General features: G+C 42.6%; 1 protein-coding gene across 1 annotated transcript in view; it reads right to left on the bottom strand.

Moving 5' to 3' along the window:
• The window catches only part of Thrap3 (thyroid hormone receptor associated protein 3), a 45,422-nt gene that overhangs the window by 8,914 nt on the left and 19,569 nt on the right, over positions 1 to 16,939 (bottom strand). The window contains exons 4-8 of the mRNA XM_042677023.1: positions 6,607 to 7,512; positions 4,452 to 5,147; positions 3,480 to 3,652; positions 2,783 to 2,894; positions 1,356 to 1,440 (exon numbers count right to left, since the gene is read on the bottom strand). Coding sequence (XP_042532957.1) covers positions 1,356 to 1,440; positions 2,783 to 2,894; positions 3,480 to 3,652; positions 4,452 to 5,147; positions 6,607 to 7,512 — 1,972 coding nt within the window. The remainder of the gene's footprint in view (positions 1 to 1,355; positions 1,441 to 2,782; positions 2,895 to 3,479; positions 3,653 to 4,451; positions 5,148 to 6,606; positions 7,513 to 16,939) is intronic.

Below are 16,939 nucleotides of genomic sequence, written 5' to 3'. Positions count from 1 at the left end.
CTAGGCTTGAGCACAAAGAGGCTCAGGGACAGCACCCAGGCCCTGAGTTCAAGCCCCAGGACTGTCCCCCCCCCCCAAAAAAAAGAGGGATAAACTCACTATTACTTACATGAACTATTAAATTTTTTATGAAAAAAATGAATTTTAATTAACAAGAGTGACAATAGGCTTGTTATTTTATTGTTTTTTTTTTTCTGAAGGGGACAGGGCCCCTGTATCCTCTAAAGATTAAAAAAAGACAATGGTAGCCACTGCTCCCCAGGGCAGTCAGAGCACCTCTAAGGAGGTGATGGCTTTTATTTATTTTTTGATTGGTCATAGGGCTTGAACTCTGGGCCCAAACGCTGTGTCCCTGAGCTCTTTAGGTCAAGACAAAGTATCCTACCACTTGAGCCACAGAGCCACTTCTGTCTCACAGATTTTCCTGCCTGATCTGGCTTTGAACCGTGATCCTCAGAACTCAACCTCCTGAGTATCTATGATTACAGGGATGAGCACCTGGCATGAGGTGGCTTTTGAGACATGGAGGATGGCATTTCTTCTGATGTTTTACTACTGCTTGGAGAGACAGGGAGAGGGGCGGGGAGGGGAGGGGTGGAAGAGAACAGAAAGTGCACAAGTGCCTTGACACATTCAACCAGTACGATAAATTTATTTGGAAAACCTAAAAATCAGTATTCTTTCAGTAGCTAAATATTTTAATCTCAGCTGTGTAAGTGAATGAAGCTTGATAAATATTAAGATTTAAAAAACAAAAACCTCCACCTAGTTATTTCACAGTAAAAGACTGCACACAAGTTGTTACCTTTAATAACAGTGTTATGGTACATCATTGTAAATGTAGCTGGGCTATCAAAGTAATGCTTTGCTTTAAAAGTAACAATAACTGACAGGTGATAGATATGGTACAATGTTAGAAAAAAAACTGGATCAACTATTATAAACTCTACTAAATTAGATATGAATATTTCACTCTCCTTGACATGCATGTCTTTCTGAAATCATGGTTGGAAATAGTGCATGTAGACAGTTGATTTGATAATACTTACAAGCAGAAAAATATCACAAAAAGTTTCTTCTCTCATCATGGGCACTTGTTCCAAAACGCCTCTCTTTTTTTTCTCAAGCTCACCTCAATAGACTCTGGGGTCATTTACCATATTCTAACCACTTCACAAAGGTTGTTGATACATTTAATAAAAATTAACCCTTTGTAGTTCATTTTTAGAATTATGCCCATCCTTAAAAGAAAAACACAAACTTAAGTAGAGAGTAATTTAAACAAACACATTTCTGTCAAGTTCATGCCCAACACACTCATTTTGTCGGAAATACTGAGCAAATCAACAGTTCACCTTGTAGCCAGGTTCCCGGGGACTTTTCATTTCGTCATGAGCCAAACCATGTTTTCTGAATGTACTGGGGGAAATGTCTATCCTCCTAAAATTAGAAACAAAAATATTTTTATTGTGTTTTTATTCCATGATATGAGTAACAGTAACCGGTAATATTCTAGTTCCCAAATGGATTCACAAATATCCCTTTTTATTATGCTTTGTCATCTACCAATGTAGGAGGGATATTCCTTTTTGGTGCTGGGACTGAACCCAGAGTCTCACACATGCTCCACCACTGAACTACACTCCAGGCTCTTAACTATGTACTTATACTCTCACATAGGGAGGGATACACACAAAAATAAAACCCCAAGTTCTCAACCAAACTCAAGTATAAGTTAGCACTAGACCAACACTTCCCAATAGCACTAGTCAGGGAAAACAGGCTCATCTATAATTTGTATGTATATTCACATCTGTAGCTATTTAATGCTAACCTCCAAAAGCAGTTTTCATCTTGAGAATCTGAGCAAATGGGCTAGTTATTCTCCTGTATGACTGGGCACAGGTGAGAAACAACTGCCTAAAATGGCACACATCCCAAAGATCTTGAATCTATGGTGGTTATACTCTTCACTGAGTTGAATGCCAAGGAATTACACGTAAGACTTTGCTTCTAAAATCATCTCTATGTGTTGAACAGACTCCCATAACCAGTGTGTGTGAAAGACAGACAGACACACACACACACACACATACTGAAATTGGGGATTAAATTCAGAGCCTCAAATGGGATATTCTTTGAAGAGGCCTAGTTTTTTTTTTGTTGTTGTTGTTGGTTGTGGGGCCTGAACTCTGGCCTGTGCACTGTCCCTTGGCTTTTCAGCTCAAGGCTAGCACTCTACCACTAGAGTCATAGCTCCACTTCCAGCTTTTTCTGTTTATGTGGTACTGAGGAATCGAACCCAGGGCCTCATGGATGCAAGGCAAGCACTCTACCACTGAGCTACCTTCCCAGCCCTGAAGAGGCCTAGTTTTTAAGCCCTATGAGATAAACCTACAAGCTTCTTTCTTCAGCCCTCAAGCAAAGTCTTCCCAAAGAACATATAAAATATGTGGATTTGCATAGAGAAACTGGAATTTATTCTCCCCTTTCCCCCCACAGAGAAAGCTCACAGTAATTTCAGGTTACTATGTGCCACTCCCAATAATTTATGAGTCTATCTTTAAAAAGTTGTCTTCCTTCATTCTAATACAGACTGTAGCCCTCAAAAACATGTCTCTTCCACTTTCAAATATGAATCCCCATGATTATTCAACTCTGAGGGTATCAACCTAAACCATGGACTAAAACTGCACTGGCAGCAGAATTCAACAAAACAAAATTTACTATCAAATGAGAAGTCTTTTACCACAACCTTCAGTATAAAGACTGAGATCCTCACCTGTGTATCTCTGGGCTTTTCTTATTTTTAGCTGCCTCCTGTTCAGTTCCTCTCTTTAAGTATTTAGTAAAGCGTTCATGCAATGTCATTCCAGAGGACCCAAAGTGATGCTCTGTTCAGATTCAAAGAAACACATGTTACAAAGACAAAGAAACCAGGTTCTTATTTTTCTTGAAGTACAGGACTACCTCCAGGAGAGAATTAAATTCTAGGCAGAACCTGTTAACTAGCCCAACCCAACTCCCAATACCTATTTCACTTCTCTTGGACACTCTCCAACCTGCCCACCTCCACTTGACCAGAGATGGTAGAGCAATTTGGGAAAGAAATCTGTACCAAAATGTATGCAAGAGACTGCTAGAAAAGGACATACTGGGAAAGGCTCTTTAGATAAGATAGATACAGGGCCCTAAAAGGCTACTTCATTTACACCAGTCATCCTGTTTTTAACAGAGGAAAGCTAACTGTAAAAATAGGAGTCTGAGGGCTGGGAAGGTGGCTCAGTGATAGAGTGCTTGCCTTGCATGCATGAGGCCCTGGGTTGGATTCCTCAGCACTACATAAACAGAAAAGGCCAGAAGTAGTGCTGTGGCTCAAGTGGTAGAGCGCTAGCCTTGAGTTGAAGAGCTCAGGGACAGCGGCCAGGCCTCGAGTTCAAGCCCCACTACCGACAAAAAAAAAAAGAGTTGGGACTCACCTTTAACATGATGAACAATGGTCACTATATGCTGGGCAAACAATTCTGAGGGGCTACGTTGAGATTGAGCTGACTGTATGTGCTGGAAAATGGAACGAAATTCCTGTTCCTTTTTGTTGCTATGGACTAGATCCCGACAAAGTTTGCGTTCCTGAGCCAATAAACCACTGGGTCTGAAAAATATAAGAATGCACCAAAAAATACAAGATGTATAGAAGGCCAGGCACAGTGGCTCTAGACTATAATTTTAGCTAGCTCTGTGAAAGGCAATATTTGGAGATCATAGTTTGAGATCAGCTTGGGCATGCAAGTTCACAAGATTCAACCAATAGATAATATAGTGACACACACCTTGACATCCCCATCAATACAAGGAAGCACAAGTAGAACTGCAACTCACACTGGCCCAGGCATAAAGCAAAACCTTGCCTTGAAATAACTGAAAAAAGGACTAGAGGCATGGATCAAGTGGTAAGATCACCAGCCTAGCAAGCAACAAGGCCCTAAATTCAATTCCTAGTACCGCTTTAAAAAAAAAAAGAGGTCAATGGGGCTGGAAAGGTGGCTCAGTGGTAGAGTGCTTGCCTTGCATGCCTGAGGTCCTGGGTTCAATTCCTCAGCACCACATAAGCAGAAAAAAAGCCAGAAATGGCGCTGTGGCTCAAGTGGTAGGGTTCTAGCCTTGAGCTGAAGAGCTCAGAGACAGCACCCAGGCCCAGTGCAGCCCCCACAACCAACAAGACATATGTGTGTGTGTGTGCATATGCATACTCATGTTACTAATAGGGCTTGAACTGGGTGCCTCACTCTTGCTTGGCTTCTTTGCTCAAGGCTGGCACACTACACTTCCAGTTCTGGCTTTTGGCTGGTTAGCTGGAGGTAAGTATCTCAAGAACTTTTCTGCCCTAGGCTGGCTTCAAACTTCATTTAGGCCCCCAGAATTCTAAGGGTCAACAAGGGGGCACTTCTTACCGTGCAAGGTCCTCATCGAAAGAGTCCATCCGGACATTGACCTGTGCCTCTCGAGTAATGGAGAAGGAAGACTTCCCTGAGGAAAAGTCTCCTTTGGCTCCCAACTTGTCACGGCTCTCAGAAGTCTTCCTCGGGGGAGGCGATGAGCTTTTTTCCTGAACCGCCTTATATGCGGTCACACGGAAATTCTTCTCAGGCACAAACCCCCTGTGCCCACTGTCAGATCTCTTGGACCCTCCTCGCTCCTCCTTTTTGGATCTCTCTGTGAAAGGCTCCTCCTCCAGCTCCTCAGCTTTCCTCTGCTTTTCTTTCCCCGAATATACAAGGCCCTCCCATTTGCCTGACTTCTCTTCGTCGTTTTTGCTTGAACCGGCTATGACTTTAGACATAAATTTGGGCTCATCATCAAACTCAGATTCCTTCCTTCCCTTACTTTTGTCCTTATCTTGATCATCCATCTCCTCCTTATGGAAATCAGCCATTTTCTTCTCAAAGTCATCTCGGATCTTATACCTTTTAGGTGACTGACTGCCTCGGAAGGGCTTCTCGGTATCAGTCTTGGGAGCAAATGGATCAGATTTCATTTTTGCATCAACATCTGAGAAGCCCCCTTTCTCTTTCATTTTCTCTTTATCAGTATTTGTTTGTTTCAGCTCCTTATCTTTCCCATTTTCTGTCTTCTGCTCTTCTAGGTATCTAGTTATAAAGACACAAGGGAGACACAAAGGAAAATTCTTGAGCAACTGTATGACAGCACCTTTCTGCTCTCTGGTTTTTGACTCAGAGAAAATGCGCCTTTGTACATTCCATTATTACCAAAGAGCTTTCTACATGGTTACTTTCTAATGATTTCTGAAAAATAGTCTTTCAGATGTATGAACTTAGCATTTAAGAGTTCATGAAGCTGTTTTATTAAAACCAACCAAAAAGACTAACGAAAGTTATTTTTAGGATACTGAAAAACAAACGTCTACTTACCTATAGTATGGTCTAGGGGGGTAAAAAACTAGGGTCTTAGCCCCAACTTTCACTCAGTCACTTAAAATTTGCTTTCAGCAAAGTTAACATAGAATTTTCAACCTTGGACTGTATTGTTTTTATACAACTCACATTTGGAAATATTAAGTCTCAAAAAGAGACTTCAATTTTGCTTCAAGTCACCTAGAAGATCTAAATATAAAATATACTGTGAACACAAATAAAAACAAAATACTTGTTAATGGAGGAGGGTGTAGCAGTGGCAAAAAAAAAAAAAAAGCATTGTATTCCTTATGAAAAAAGCAGAGTTTAGGCTCACCTTCTAATGAAAATTACAGTCCTGGCAAAAAACAAAGCTTAAACCTTAAAAGACTTACTAAAGGCAATGGATTCTAAATGTATCTGTACAATTAACAGGGAAAGCTAAATTGTGTCAGTCACATTAATAGGGCAGAGATCTGCGTGGCTTTAGAGAATATGCTGGTAAAGTGCCTCCTAACTGCAATGTGGGTTACACTGTAGCTTCTCTGTGCCCTCTCTCTGCCATCCCAATCCATCCAACCAAAGAAATATTCATATTCCAACTCACCGTATCCCCCAGAGTAGAAAGATGGAAGTAATGCCACGTCCTCTCCTAACTTGCAGCCTGGTTGGCTTTTACTGGGACACACACCCACCTTGTGGTTTTAAAACAAGGCCTTCCTGGACTAATCGTTAGGCTTTCCCATTGTGCCCAGTATCCTCAAGCAATGTATAAGTGCAGCTCTTCACCATGATGGGCCGATGCAGATCAAACAGCAGACGGTGGGTCCTAGAGGTCTAACAGCTCCAATGGCCATTCATGTTGGCAAAGACCATATATTTTTTGGTAGCTGACCCACAAATCTCTTACTATTCTCTGGCTTACATTGGTAGAATCCAAGGCAAATTTTAAATGTGAAAACATCATTGCAGAGTAGTCTAAAGAAACTTTTATGCTGCAATACAAATTCAGGAAGGTAGGAAAGCTAGAGTTAAGCTAAAGGTTTCCTTGGGTGATGCGTTTAATGACTGCTAATGAAAAGCTATGGAAATGAGGATTGCTTTATTACCATTAAGCAGAACACTAACTGAGATTACATTACAACTAACCTGCCAGCTAGTGAAATATAACAGTGGGAAAAGGGGAGATACTTGCCTCTTGTTATAGGCTGCTCCTCCTGAAGCAGCACTCTCCTCTTTCTGAGACGAGCCATATGTGGAGCCAGTGGCCGGTGGACTCTTACCAACAGGGCTCTTTTTGGATGGACTCAAAGAGCCAGAGCCATGCTCGAACTGACCTTGGTGTGCTCCAGACTGATACCCAGCACTGCTTGACAGAGTTGAGCCCATCTGGGATGTGCTGGAAAGTGGAGGACTAGGTTTTGGCACGGGGCTAGGACGAGGTGACCGCCGTCTCACCACCACAGACTGGAGGGGGCTTTTGAGAGCTGGACTTCGCTCCCGGGGACTCAGATCAGAAACTGCTGAAGCCCTTGATGCAGAACCAGTGCTGTAAGTGGTAGCATCTGGCCACTGCTTCGAGCTCTCAGATGCTTTTGTATCTTGAGAGGTACCTCCAGAGAATGCCTGCTCTTTGGCCTCATCTCCCTGGTTATCTCCAGCAGCCTGGGATGGCCGGCTATCCTTGGAAGAGGATTTTTTCTCCTTTGTTGACTTGCGCTTAGAAGATTCAACTCGGCTGTGATTAGAGGAAGAACGAGAGGATGAGGAGCGCCTTGACCTATCTGAAGAAGACTTATCAGAGTTCCTAGAATGGCTCCTGGACCTTGGTGAAGGAGACCTTCTCTTTGGGGACCGGGAACGGGAGCGGCCCCGACGAGGACTGTAAGCTTGCCGGTAGTTCTGCCAATTGGAGCGGTAGTTGCCATAGCCTCCACGGTTATACTGGCCCCATGGATAAAAGCCTCGGTTGCGCCCACGAAAGTAATAGGGCCTCCTGTAGCCTCTATTATGACCTCGAAAATCTCGATTCTGATACACTCTGGGGTGATTCCTTTCTCTGTTATGAGCTGGAGAGTATGATCTGGAACGAGACCTAGAACTGCAGAGGAAAAGGAGAAATGTTTGATTTTGACTCAGCATTTGTATTAACAACAAATACAAAAACCTTCCAACAAAGGCAATAAATACTCAAAGCCAGGCACCGGTGGCTCACGCCTGTAATCCTAACTATTCAGAAGGCTGAGATATGAGGATCTCGGTTCAAAGCCAGCCCTGGCAGGAAAGTCTGTGAGACTCTTTATCTCTAATTAACCACCACAAAACCAGAAGTGGTGCTGTGGTTCAAGTGGTAGAGCACTGGCCTTGAGTTGGAGAGGTCAGGGACAGCACCCAGGCCCAGAGTTCAAGCCCCATGACAGGAAAGGAAAAAAAAAAGGCAATACTCATAAATCCCTACCCTTATATGTTATTTACTTTGCAGTTTTCAAAGCAGGTTGCAAATTCCTTTCATGTATATTAATTATAAAAATTAGTCATTTTAACAAATTATAACAAGATCATTTTTTAATAACAAAGTGCAGGTGTATTTCTATTGATCGAAGGAATATCAAATTTTTCTCTATGTCATCAATTAAACAAAAGACCATCTGCTGAGAGTTTCAGACATGGAATTTATCAGGTTGCCAGAACTACAAGCTCTGGTACCTAGATAAGTTAATAACCACTCAGGTCCTCTGGAACCTGAAGGTTACAACATTTTCATCCTATTCACCTCTCCGTGAAGGGAGAATTATTTAGACCCTACTAAAATCTGGCATTATAAAAGGATAATTACAACAGACCAACCCCAAAGAACACTTGGAGAATGTAGCTGTTATAACTTAAAAAGAACTTACTGAAAGCAAAGCGTACAAGCACGGGTTTTGCATGAGATTGGAAATGATCTATTTAGAAGATTAAATTTCTTTGGCTGAGCTGCATGATCTTACTAAAGCACCACAGCACCACAAGAGAGCATGTCTGGCCATAAAGCAGACACTCAGAAGTTAGCAAGAGAAACTACAAAACAGCTTGCATGTACACCCTTGTGTGCCTATTTTTCAACTCAACCTTGGTAGTGTTATATTCCTAACAATACAGAATTCTTACAAAGCAATCTTGCAGACTGTAAGATTCAGCAGTAGCCTACTTTTGTCAATATGTTCATAAAAGCCAGGCTTTGTCTACTACAGGAGCCTTGTTTATTATCAAAAGGTCAAACATGTTTATTAGTATTAAAACCCACTGAGGATTGTTCTTTCAACTGTGTTAAACATTAACCACAACTGCTAAGCACTTAGCTAGAGATGTATTTAACACTTACTAGGAACTCTCTCCAAAATACTTTTTTTTGTCAGCCATAGGGTTTGAGCTCAGGGCCTGAACCCTGTCCTTGAGCTTGTTCACCCAAGTCTAGAGCTCTACAACTGAGCCACAGTGTCACTTTGGTTTTCTAGTGGTTAACTAGAGATAAAAGAGTCTTACACACTCTCCTGCCTGGCTTCAAACCATGATACTCAGCCTTCTGAGTAGGTAAATTACAGGTGTGAGTCACTGACTGGTGCTTGGCTCCAAAAAACATTTTTACATATCTTAAAAAAAAAAAAAAAGAAAAGAAAAAATCTTGGAGCTGGATACTTGTGGGGTCACACCAGTACAGATTAAGTTTGCTAGATTCCATCTCCAAAATAACCAACAAAAAGCAAGTCTGGAGGTGACACTCAAGCTTTCCAAGTATGAGGCCCTGAGTTCAAACCTTAGTACTACCAAAAAAGGAAGGAGGGGAGAACAAAGATATAACTCAGTGATATAGAGTGTATGCTTGGAATTCATGAAACTCTGGGCTCAATCCTCCTTAGTACTGGATGCCTTCAGCCAATCAGCAAGCCTTTCCCTTTCTTGTATCATATGCTTGACTAGAAACAGACTGTGTGTACTAGTTGCTGGGAATCAAACTCAGAGCTACACATATGCTAGGCATATCTATTTGCCTTTGTATTCTGTCCTCTCCCCAACCCCTGGTCCCTTAACTTGGTGCTGTCCCTTAACTCCTTTTGCTCAAGACTAACACTCTGCCACTTGAACCACAGCTCCACTTCTGGTTTTCTGGTGGTTAATTGAAACCAAGAGTCTCACAGATCAGCTCAAGTTGGCTTTGAACTGTGATCCTCAGATCTCAACCTCTTGAGAAATTAGGATTACAGGTGTGAGCCATGGGCACTTTGCTTTTTATTTTCTGTTTATTTATTTTGTCAGTCATGGGGCTTAAACTCTGGGCCTGGGCGCTGTCTGTCCCTCAGCTCTTCAGCTCAAGGCTAGCGCTCTACCACTTGAGCCACACTACCACTTCTGGCTTTTTTCTTTTTGCTTATGTGGTGCTGAGGAATCGAACCCAGGGCTTCAGGCATGCAAGGCAAGAGCTCTACCACTGAGCCACCTTCCCAGCCCCGGCTTTTTTATTTGACATATGGTTTTACTATGAAGCTCAAGCTTGCCTCAGCATTCCAAGTACTGGGATTATAGAAGTGTTTTTTGTTTGTTTGTTGCCAGTTTGCCAGTCCTGGGGGCTTGAACTCAGGGTCTGGACACTGTCTCTGAGCTTCTTTTTTTTTTCTTTTGGTCAATCCTGAGGCTTAAACTCAGAAGTTTCTTCTGGGCACTCTCCTAGAGCTTCTTTTGCTCAAAGCTAGCACTCTTATCACAGCACCATTTCTGGCCTTTTCTGTTTATGTGGTACTGAGGAATTGAACCCAGGGCCTCATGCATGCTAGGCGAGCACTCTACCACTGAGCCACATTCTCAGCCACAGGTATTTGCCTTTTTTTTTTTTGTCGGTCATAGGGCTTGAACTTGGAGCCTGGGCACTGTCCCTGAGCTCTTCAGCTCAAGGCAAGAGCTCTATCACTTGAGTCACACTGTCACTTTCTGTTTTGTTGTGGTTAAAAGATAAGTCTCACAGTCTTTCCTGCTCAGGCTGGCTTTGAACCGTGATCCCCAGATCTCAGCCTCCTGAGTAGCTAGGATTACAGACGCCCAGCTCTATTGTGTTTTTAAAAACAAATACAAAGGAGCTGGGAAGGTGACTCAGCGGTAGAGTGCTTGCCTTGCATGCATGAGGCCCTGGGTTCGATTCCCCAGCACCACATAAGCAAAAAGAAAAAAGCCGGAAGTGGCGCTGTGGCTCAAGTGATAGAGCACTAGCCTTGAGCTGAAGAGCTGAGGGACAGCGCACAGGCCCAGAGTTCAGGCCCCAGAACAGGACCAAAAAAAACAAAAAAACAAAAAACAAATACAAAACTGGGCACCAGTGGCTCACACCTGTAATCCTAGCTATTAAGGAGGCTGAGATCTGAGGTATGGTTCAAAGCCAACCTAAGCTGAAAAGTCTCCATGAGACTAATCTCTAATTAATCACTCAAAAACTGGAAGTGGGGTTGTAGCTCAAGTGGTAGATCTCTCCCCTTGGAGTTAAGAACTCAGGGACAGTGCCCAAGCCCCAGCTCAAGCCCTACAACCCACCAAAAAGACAGACAGACAGACAGACAGACAGACACAGACACACACAGACAGACAGACAGACAGACAGACACAGACACAGACACACACAAACACACACACACACACACACACACACACACACACACACACACACACACACACACACACAATCTATGGAGTTAGGCTCCATTTTCTGCCCTAGCAGAAAAATTCCTGTGAGACTCTATCTCCAATTAACCACTCAAAAAGCTGAAGTGGCAGTGTGGCTCAGGTGATACAGCACTAGCCTTGAGCACAAAGAGACTCAGGAACAGCACCCAGGCCCTGAGTTCAAGCCCCACAATGGACAAAAGGAAAAAGAAAAAAAAGGAAAAAAGAAAAAGAAAAGAAAGAATAAGGAATCAGATGACACTGTACAAAAGGAAATGCACTTATTACCTGACTCATGTAAATGTAACCTCTCCACATAATAATAAGTTAAAAAAAAAATATAGTAGAGCCGGGCATGGTTGCTCACACTTGTAATCCTAGCTTCTCAGGAGGCTGAGATCTAAGGATTGCAGTTCAAAGCCAACCCAGGCTGAAAAGTCACTGTAAGACTCTATCTCCAATTAACCACATGAAACCCAGAAGTGTCCCTGTGGCTCAAAATGGCAAAGCCTTAGCCTTGAGCAAAAGGGATGGCGTCCAGGCCCTTATTTCAAGTCTCATGACAAAAAAAAAAAAAAAGACAGTAGATTCCCTTCTTGCTTTCTGAAGTTTCTTTTTATTCAGTTAGCTGTAGCAAACCAGTCAAAAATATTAAGCAGGCTGGGAAGGTGGCTCAGTGGTAGAGCGCTTGCCTTGCATGATGAGGCCCTGGGTTAGATTCCTCAGCACCATATAAGCAGAAAAAGCTGGAAGTGGTGCTGTGGCTCAAGTGGTAGAGCACTCGCCTTGAGCTGAAGAGCGGAGGGACAGTACCCAGACCCAGAGTTTAGGCCCCACAACCAGACTCCTCTCCCCCCCCCCCCCCAAAAAAAAAAAATTAAGCAGGCTGGGTGCTGGTGGCTCACATATGTAATCCTAAAACTCAGGAGGCTGAAATCTGAGGATCATGGTTCAAAGCCAGCCGGAGCAGAAAAGCCCCTGAGACTCTTATCTCAATTAACCACTAAAAAACCAGAAGTAGTACTGTGGCTCAAAGTGGTAGAGCACTAGCCTTGGGCAAAGGGGCTCAGGGAACAATTGTCCAGGCCCTGAGTTCAAGCCCCACAATTGGAAAAAAAAAAAAAAAAGAAAAGAAAAAAAGCAATAAATTCCAAAAACAATCCCTGCTTTTTTTTTTTTCCCTTGCCAGTCCTGAATGCAGGGCCTGGGCACTGTCTCTGAGCTTCTTTTTGCTTAAGGCTAGCACTCTACCACTTGAGCTACAACACCACTTCTGGCTTTTTCTGTTTATATGGTACTGAGGAATCGAACTCAGGGCTTCATGTTAGGCAAGCACTCTACAACTAAGCCATCTTCCTAGCTCCAATCCCTAAGTTTTAAAATAACTTTACAGTATATTGTTACAACTGTTACATCTTATTGTTAATCTAACTGTGGCTAACCCTAAATTAAACTTTCTCATGGGTATATGTACATAGGAAGAAACAGTACTATGCAAAGAGCCCAGTACTGTAGCAGTTGTAGGCATCTTAGAACAAATCCCTTGTGAATAAGGAAGAGCTACCTACTGTAACTCCACTTAGCAAACGTACCAAGTTTATGGTCATATACAAAACAGTATTTGTAAGACGCTTACATTAAGGATGAGAATAGTTTTCCAGTGCTACCTACTACACTCAGATTTTATCTTCCCCACAAAGAACAGCAACTGGCTAAGATCCAACTTATTCCTGTGATTGCTAATGTAGTATGCAAACAACAAAAACTTACCTTCCATCTTTCATTTGGAAACAGTTAACAAGACAAGAAAAGAATGAAGAGAGAGATGCAGATTATGAAACTGAATACGACCCAATTAAATGTCTGTGCTTGAGGGAAGCAATCCACCAGCAGCACTAAGGAAGATTTAATTCATATTCCCAATCCTCAGAAGCTACCGATGCTTGTTACCAATTACTAGTGAGAAAGAACCTGTGGCACACTGCATCCAAACCCACAGGCACTGCACAGATGCAGGAACACAAGGCTCTGAAGATTGCAAGTGAAGTTATTTAAGGAATCACTGAAAAGGATGCAGTCTGAAATACAAGGAAGTAATTATTTTTTGCCCTCCAATTCTGTAGAATTCAGCAGTTAATCTAAAAGTATAGATTCTCAAACTCTTGATACTTTCCTTTATCAGAGGAAAACGAAAGAAAAAGCCATGAAACAGATAATCCAGAAATAAAAACTGAGCACTCAGTGGCAAAACTGTTTCTAGAAAATAGAAAAGTCAAACTAAGATAAACTATAAGCGCATGCTTTCTAATGGAACAAAATACTCAAGAATAACAATCTTTTCAACATAAAACAGACAAAGTGATTCTAGACCAACCCAGACTTCATTTGCCAAGGCAACTGTAAGAACCAGGAGAAAATGTGTTCAGAGTTCCAGCTGCCAGGAACACTTCTGAGTTGGTTCACATTTTTCAATTTGGTTTGTGTCAATTCTGTCACTCCATTTTAGTTGTATTTTCTCTTGGCTTCAAACCAATTTTTTTTTTTTTTTTGGGGGGGAGGGGGGGTTGGTCATAGGCCTGAACTCTGGGCCCGGGTGCTGTCCCTCAGCTCTTCAGCTCAAGGCAAGCACTCTACCATTTGAGCCACAGTGCCATTTCTGGCTTTTTCTGTTTATGTGGTGCTGAGGAATAAAACCTAGAGTGGGCCTCATGCATGCGAGGCAAGCACTCTATCACTGAGCCAACTTCCCAGCCCTCAAACCAATTTTTTTTTTTTTTTGGGTCCAGTCGCGGGGCCTGAACTCTGGGCCTGGGTGCTGTCCCTCAGCTCTTCAGCTCAAGGCTAGCGCTCTACCACTTGAGCCACAGTACCACTTCCGGCTTTTTTTTCTGCTTATGGGGTGCTGAGGAATCGAACCCAGGGCCTCAGGCATGCAAGGCAAGCGCTCTACCACTGAGCCACCTTCCCAACCCCAAACCAATTTTTTTGTTGTTGTTGGTGGTGGTCCTGGGGCTTGAACTCTGGGCCTGAGCGTGATCCCTCAGCTCTTCAGCTCAAGGCTAGCGCTCTACCACTTGAGCTACAGCACCACTTCCAGTTTTCTGGTGGTTTATTGGAGATAAGAGTTTCATGGACTACTTTCCTGACTGGGCTGGCTTTGAACCATGATCCTCAGATCTCAGCCTCCAGAGTAACTAGGATTACAGGCATGTGCCACCGGCGCCCAGCTCAAACCAATTCTTTAACTTACATTTACTAGTTTAAACTTTGAGCTCAGGGCCTGGGTACTGTCCCTGAACCTCATTGTGCCCAAGCCTAGCACTCTACCACTTGAGCCACAGTGTCACTTCCAGCTTTTTTGAGTTTATTGGAGATAAGAGTCTCATGGGGACCTTTCTGCCCCAGCTGGATTTGAACTGTAATTCTCAAATGAGCCTCCTGAGTAGCTAGGATTACAGGTGTGAGCCACTAGTGCTCAGCTACATGTCTACTTTTTAATCTCCGGTTTGAAATTAATTTGAGGGGATAGAGGTAACACTGTTGACAATATATTCATTACTTATGTAACTGTAACCCCTCTGTACATCACCTTTACAATACAATAAAATAAATTGAGGGTGGGCTTCTCATAGATTTCATTTAAGAATCAAGTTATTTTTGTCAGGAGGTAAAGAACTTTATCAATAATGTGTTTAATAGACTTTTTTGTTTTTTGTTTTTTTTTTTGCCATTCCTAAGGCTTAAACTCAGGGCCTTGCAATTACTCAGCTTGGTTGCTCAACTGGTACTCTACTACTTAAACCATGCCTCTAGCAAAAAAGCTTTTGGCTCATTATTTTGGAGATGAAGTCTCAAAAAAATTCTTTACCAGGCTGGTTTTGAACCACAAGGCTCTGGATCTCAGCCTCCTGATTAGCTAGGGATTATAGATGTAAGCCACTGGCATCCAGCTTCATATTAGTACTATGGAACTAGAAACCATCAAGAAATCTTTTTTTTTTTTTTGGTCCAAGACCAGGACTTCAACTTAGTATCTGACATTTTTCATGGCTTTTGCTCATTGGCTGGTACTCTATGACCTGAATCACTCCAACCCCAAGAATAAATCTGATTTTGTCAGAGCTTTATTGATTGACTGGTGCTGGTCCTGAAGCCTGACTCCAGGCCTTGTTACTATCCCTGACCTTTCTTGTTCAAGACTAACAGTCTACTACCTGAGGCAAACAGCTCTACTTCCAGCTTCTTTGGTAATTTATTGGAGATAAAGAGTCTCACAGACTTTCCTACCCCGGCTGGCTTTTTTGAACCACAATCCTCAGATCTCAGCCTCCTGAATAGGATTAAAGGTGTAAGCCACTAGAGCCTGGCCAAAGCCTCATTTTAATTCTAAGATTCTAAATCCAGATCTGAAATAAGTAGTAGGGGTTCCAGGAGGCTAAATTGATCATCTCATGGCTAGCAAAATTCTAAAAGAAGAAACAAAAAAGAATTATGCAAAGATCCACATATAGTAAAATATACCATTTTTTCCCAAATTCACATATATAGAAACTAGTTTGAAGGGTTTTTTTGTTTGTTTGTTTGGTCGGTTGTGGGGCTTGAACTCTGGGCTTGGGTACTGTCCTTGCGCTCTTCAGCTCAAGGCTCTTCAGCTCAAGGCGAGCAATCTACCACTTGAGCCATAGCGCCACTTCTGGTTTTCTAGTGGTTTATTGGAGATAACAGTTTCACGGACTTTCTTGCCCAGGCTGGCTTTGAACCAAAAGCCTCAGATCTCAGCCTCCTGAGTAGCTAGGATTACAGGTGTGAGCCACCAGGCACCCAGTTGTAGGTTCTTAATCTATACACAGAAGACAATTTAAATGCTTTCAACAGAACTGGTATGCAGCAAGAGACTTCAAGTTGAAGGCCAGAATGGACTATGTGGGAAGACCTTTTCTTTAAAAAAGCAATGATGCTTGTTTATTTATGTATTTATTTTGGTTAGTCACAGGGCTTCAACTCAGGGACTAGGCTGCTGTCCCTGAGCTCTTTTTGCTCAGGGTTAGCACTCTACCACTTTGAGCCAGCTTCACCACCCGTTTTCTGGTGGTTAATTGGAGATGAGTCACACTTTTCTGACTGGGCTGGCTTTGAACCATGATTCTCAAATCTCAGCCTCCTAAGTAGCTAGTAGCTAGGATTACTGGTCTAATCCACCAACACTCAGCTTGAAAAGATGCTTTTAATGAATGAGAAACATGACTTACAATGTATCAAAGAGGAAAGACGCTGCAGTTTGATGTCCTATTCAAAACATAATTAAACAGCATGAAAACTGAATTAAAAAATATTGGAGATAAACTTAGAATAATTATTTTCACATTTAGTAGAATAAAGTGGTATTTACAAAACCTATTTTTAATTTTTTTTGTTGTTGTTGTTGATCTTGGGGCTTGAACTCTGGGGCCTGGGTGCTGTCCCTGAGCTCTTCAGTTCAAGGTGAGCCCTCTACCACTTGAGCTACAGCTCCCTTTCTGGTTTTCTGGTGGTTTATTGGAGTTAAGAGACTCATGGATTTTCCTGCCCAGGCTGGCTTTGAACCACAATCCTCAGATCTCAGCCTCCTGAGTAGCTAGGACTACAGGTATGAGCCACTGGGGCCTGGCTAGGTAATTTTTGTTGGTTTTTTTCTCCATCCTGGTCCATTGTGGGGCTTGAACTCAGGACCTGAGTATTGTCCCTGAGCTCTTTTGCTCAAGGCTAGGTCTCTACTACTTGGAGCCACAGTGCCACTCCAGGTTTTCTGGTGGTTAACTGGAGATAAGGAGTCTCACAGAAACTTTTCAGCCAGTCCTCAG

The sequence above is a fragment of the Dipodomys spectabilis genome, unplaced genomic scaffold (assembly GCF_019054845.1).
Source record: "Dipodomys spectabilis isolate Male_0828 unplaced genomic scaffold, ASM1905484v1 ptg000002l, whole genome shotgun sequence".
Taxonomy (NCBI): domain Eukaryota; kingdom Metazoa; phylum Chordata; class Mammalia; order Rodentia; family Heteromyidae; genus Dipodomys; species Dipodomys spectabilis.
The sequence above is the reverse complement of the archived record's forward strand: the minus strand, read 5'-3'. Positions and strand labels throughout refer to the sequence as shown.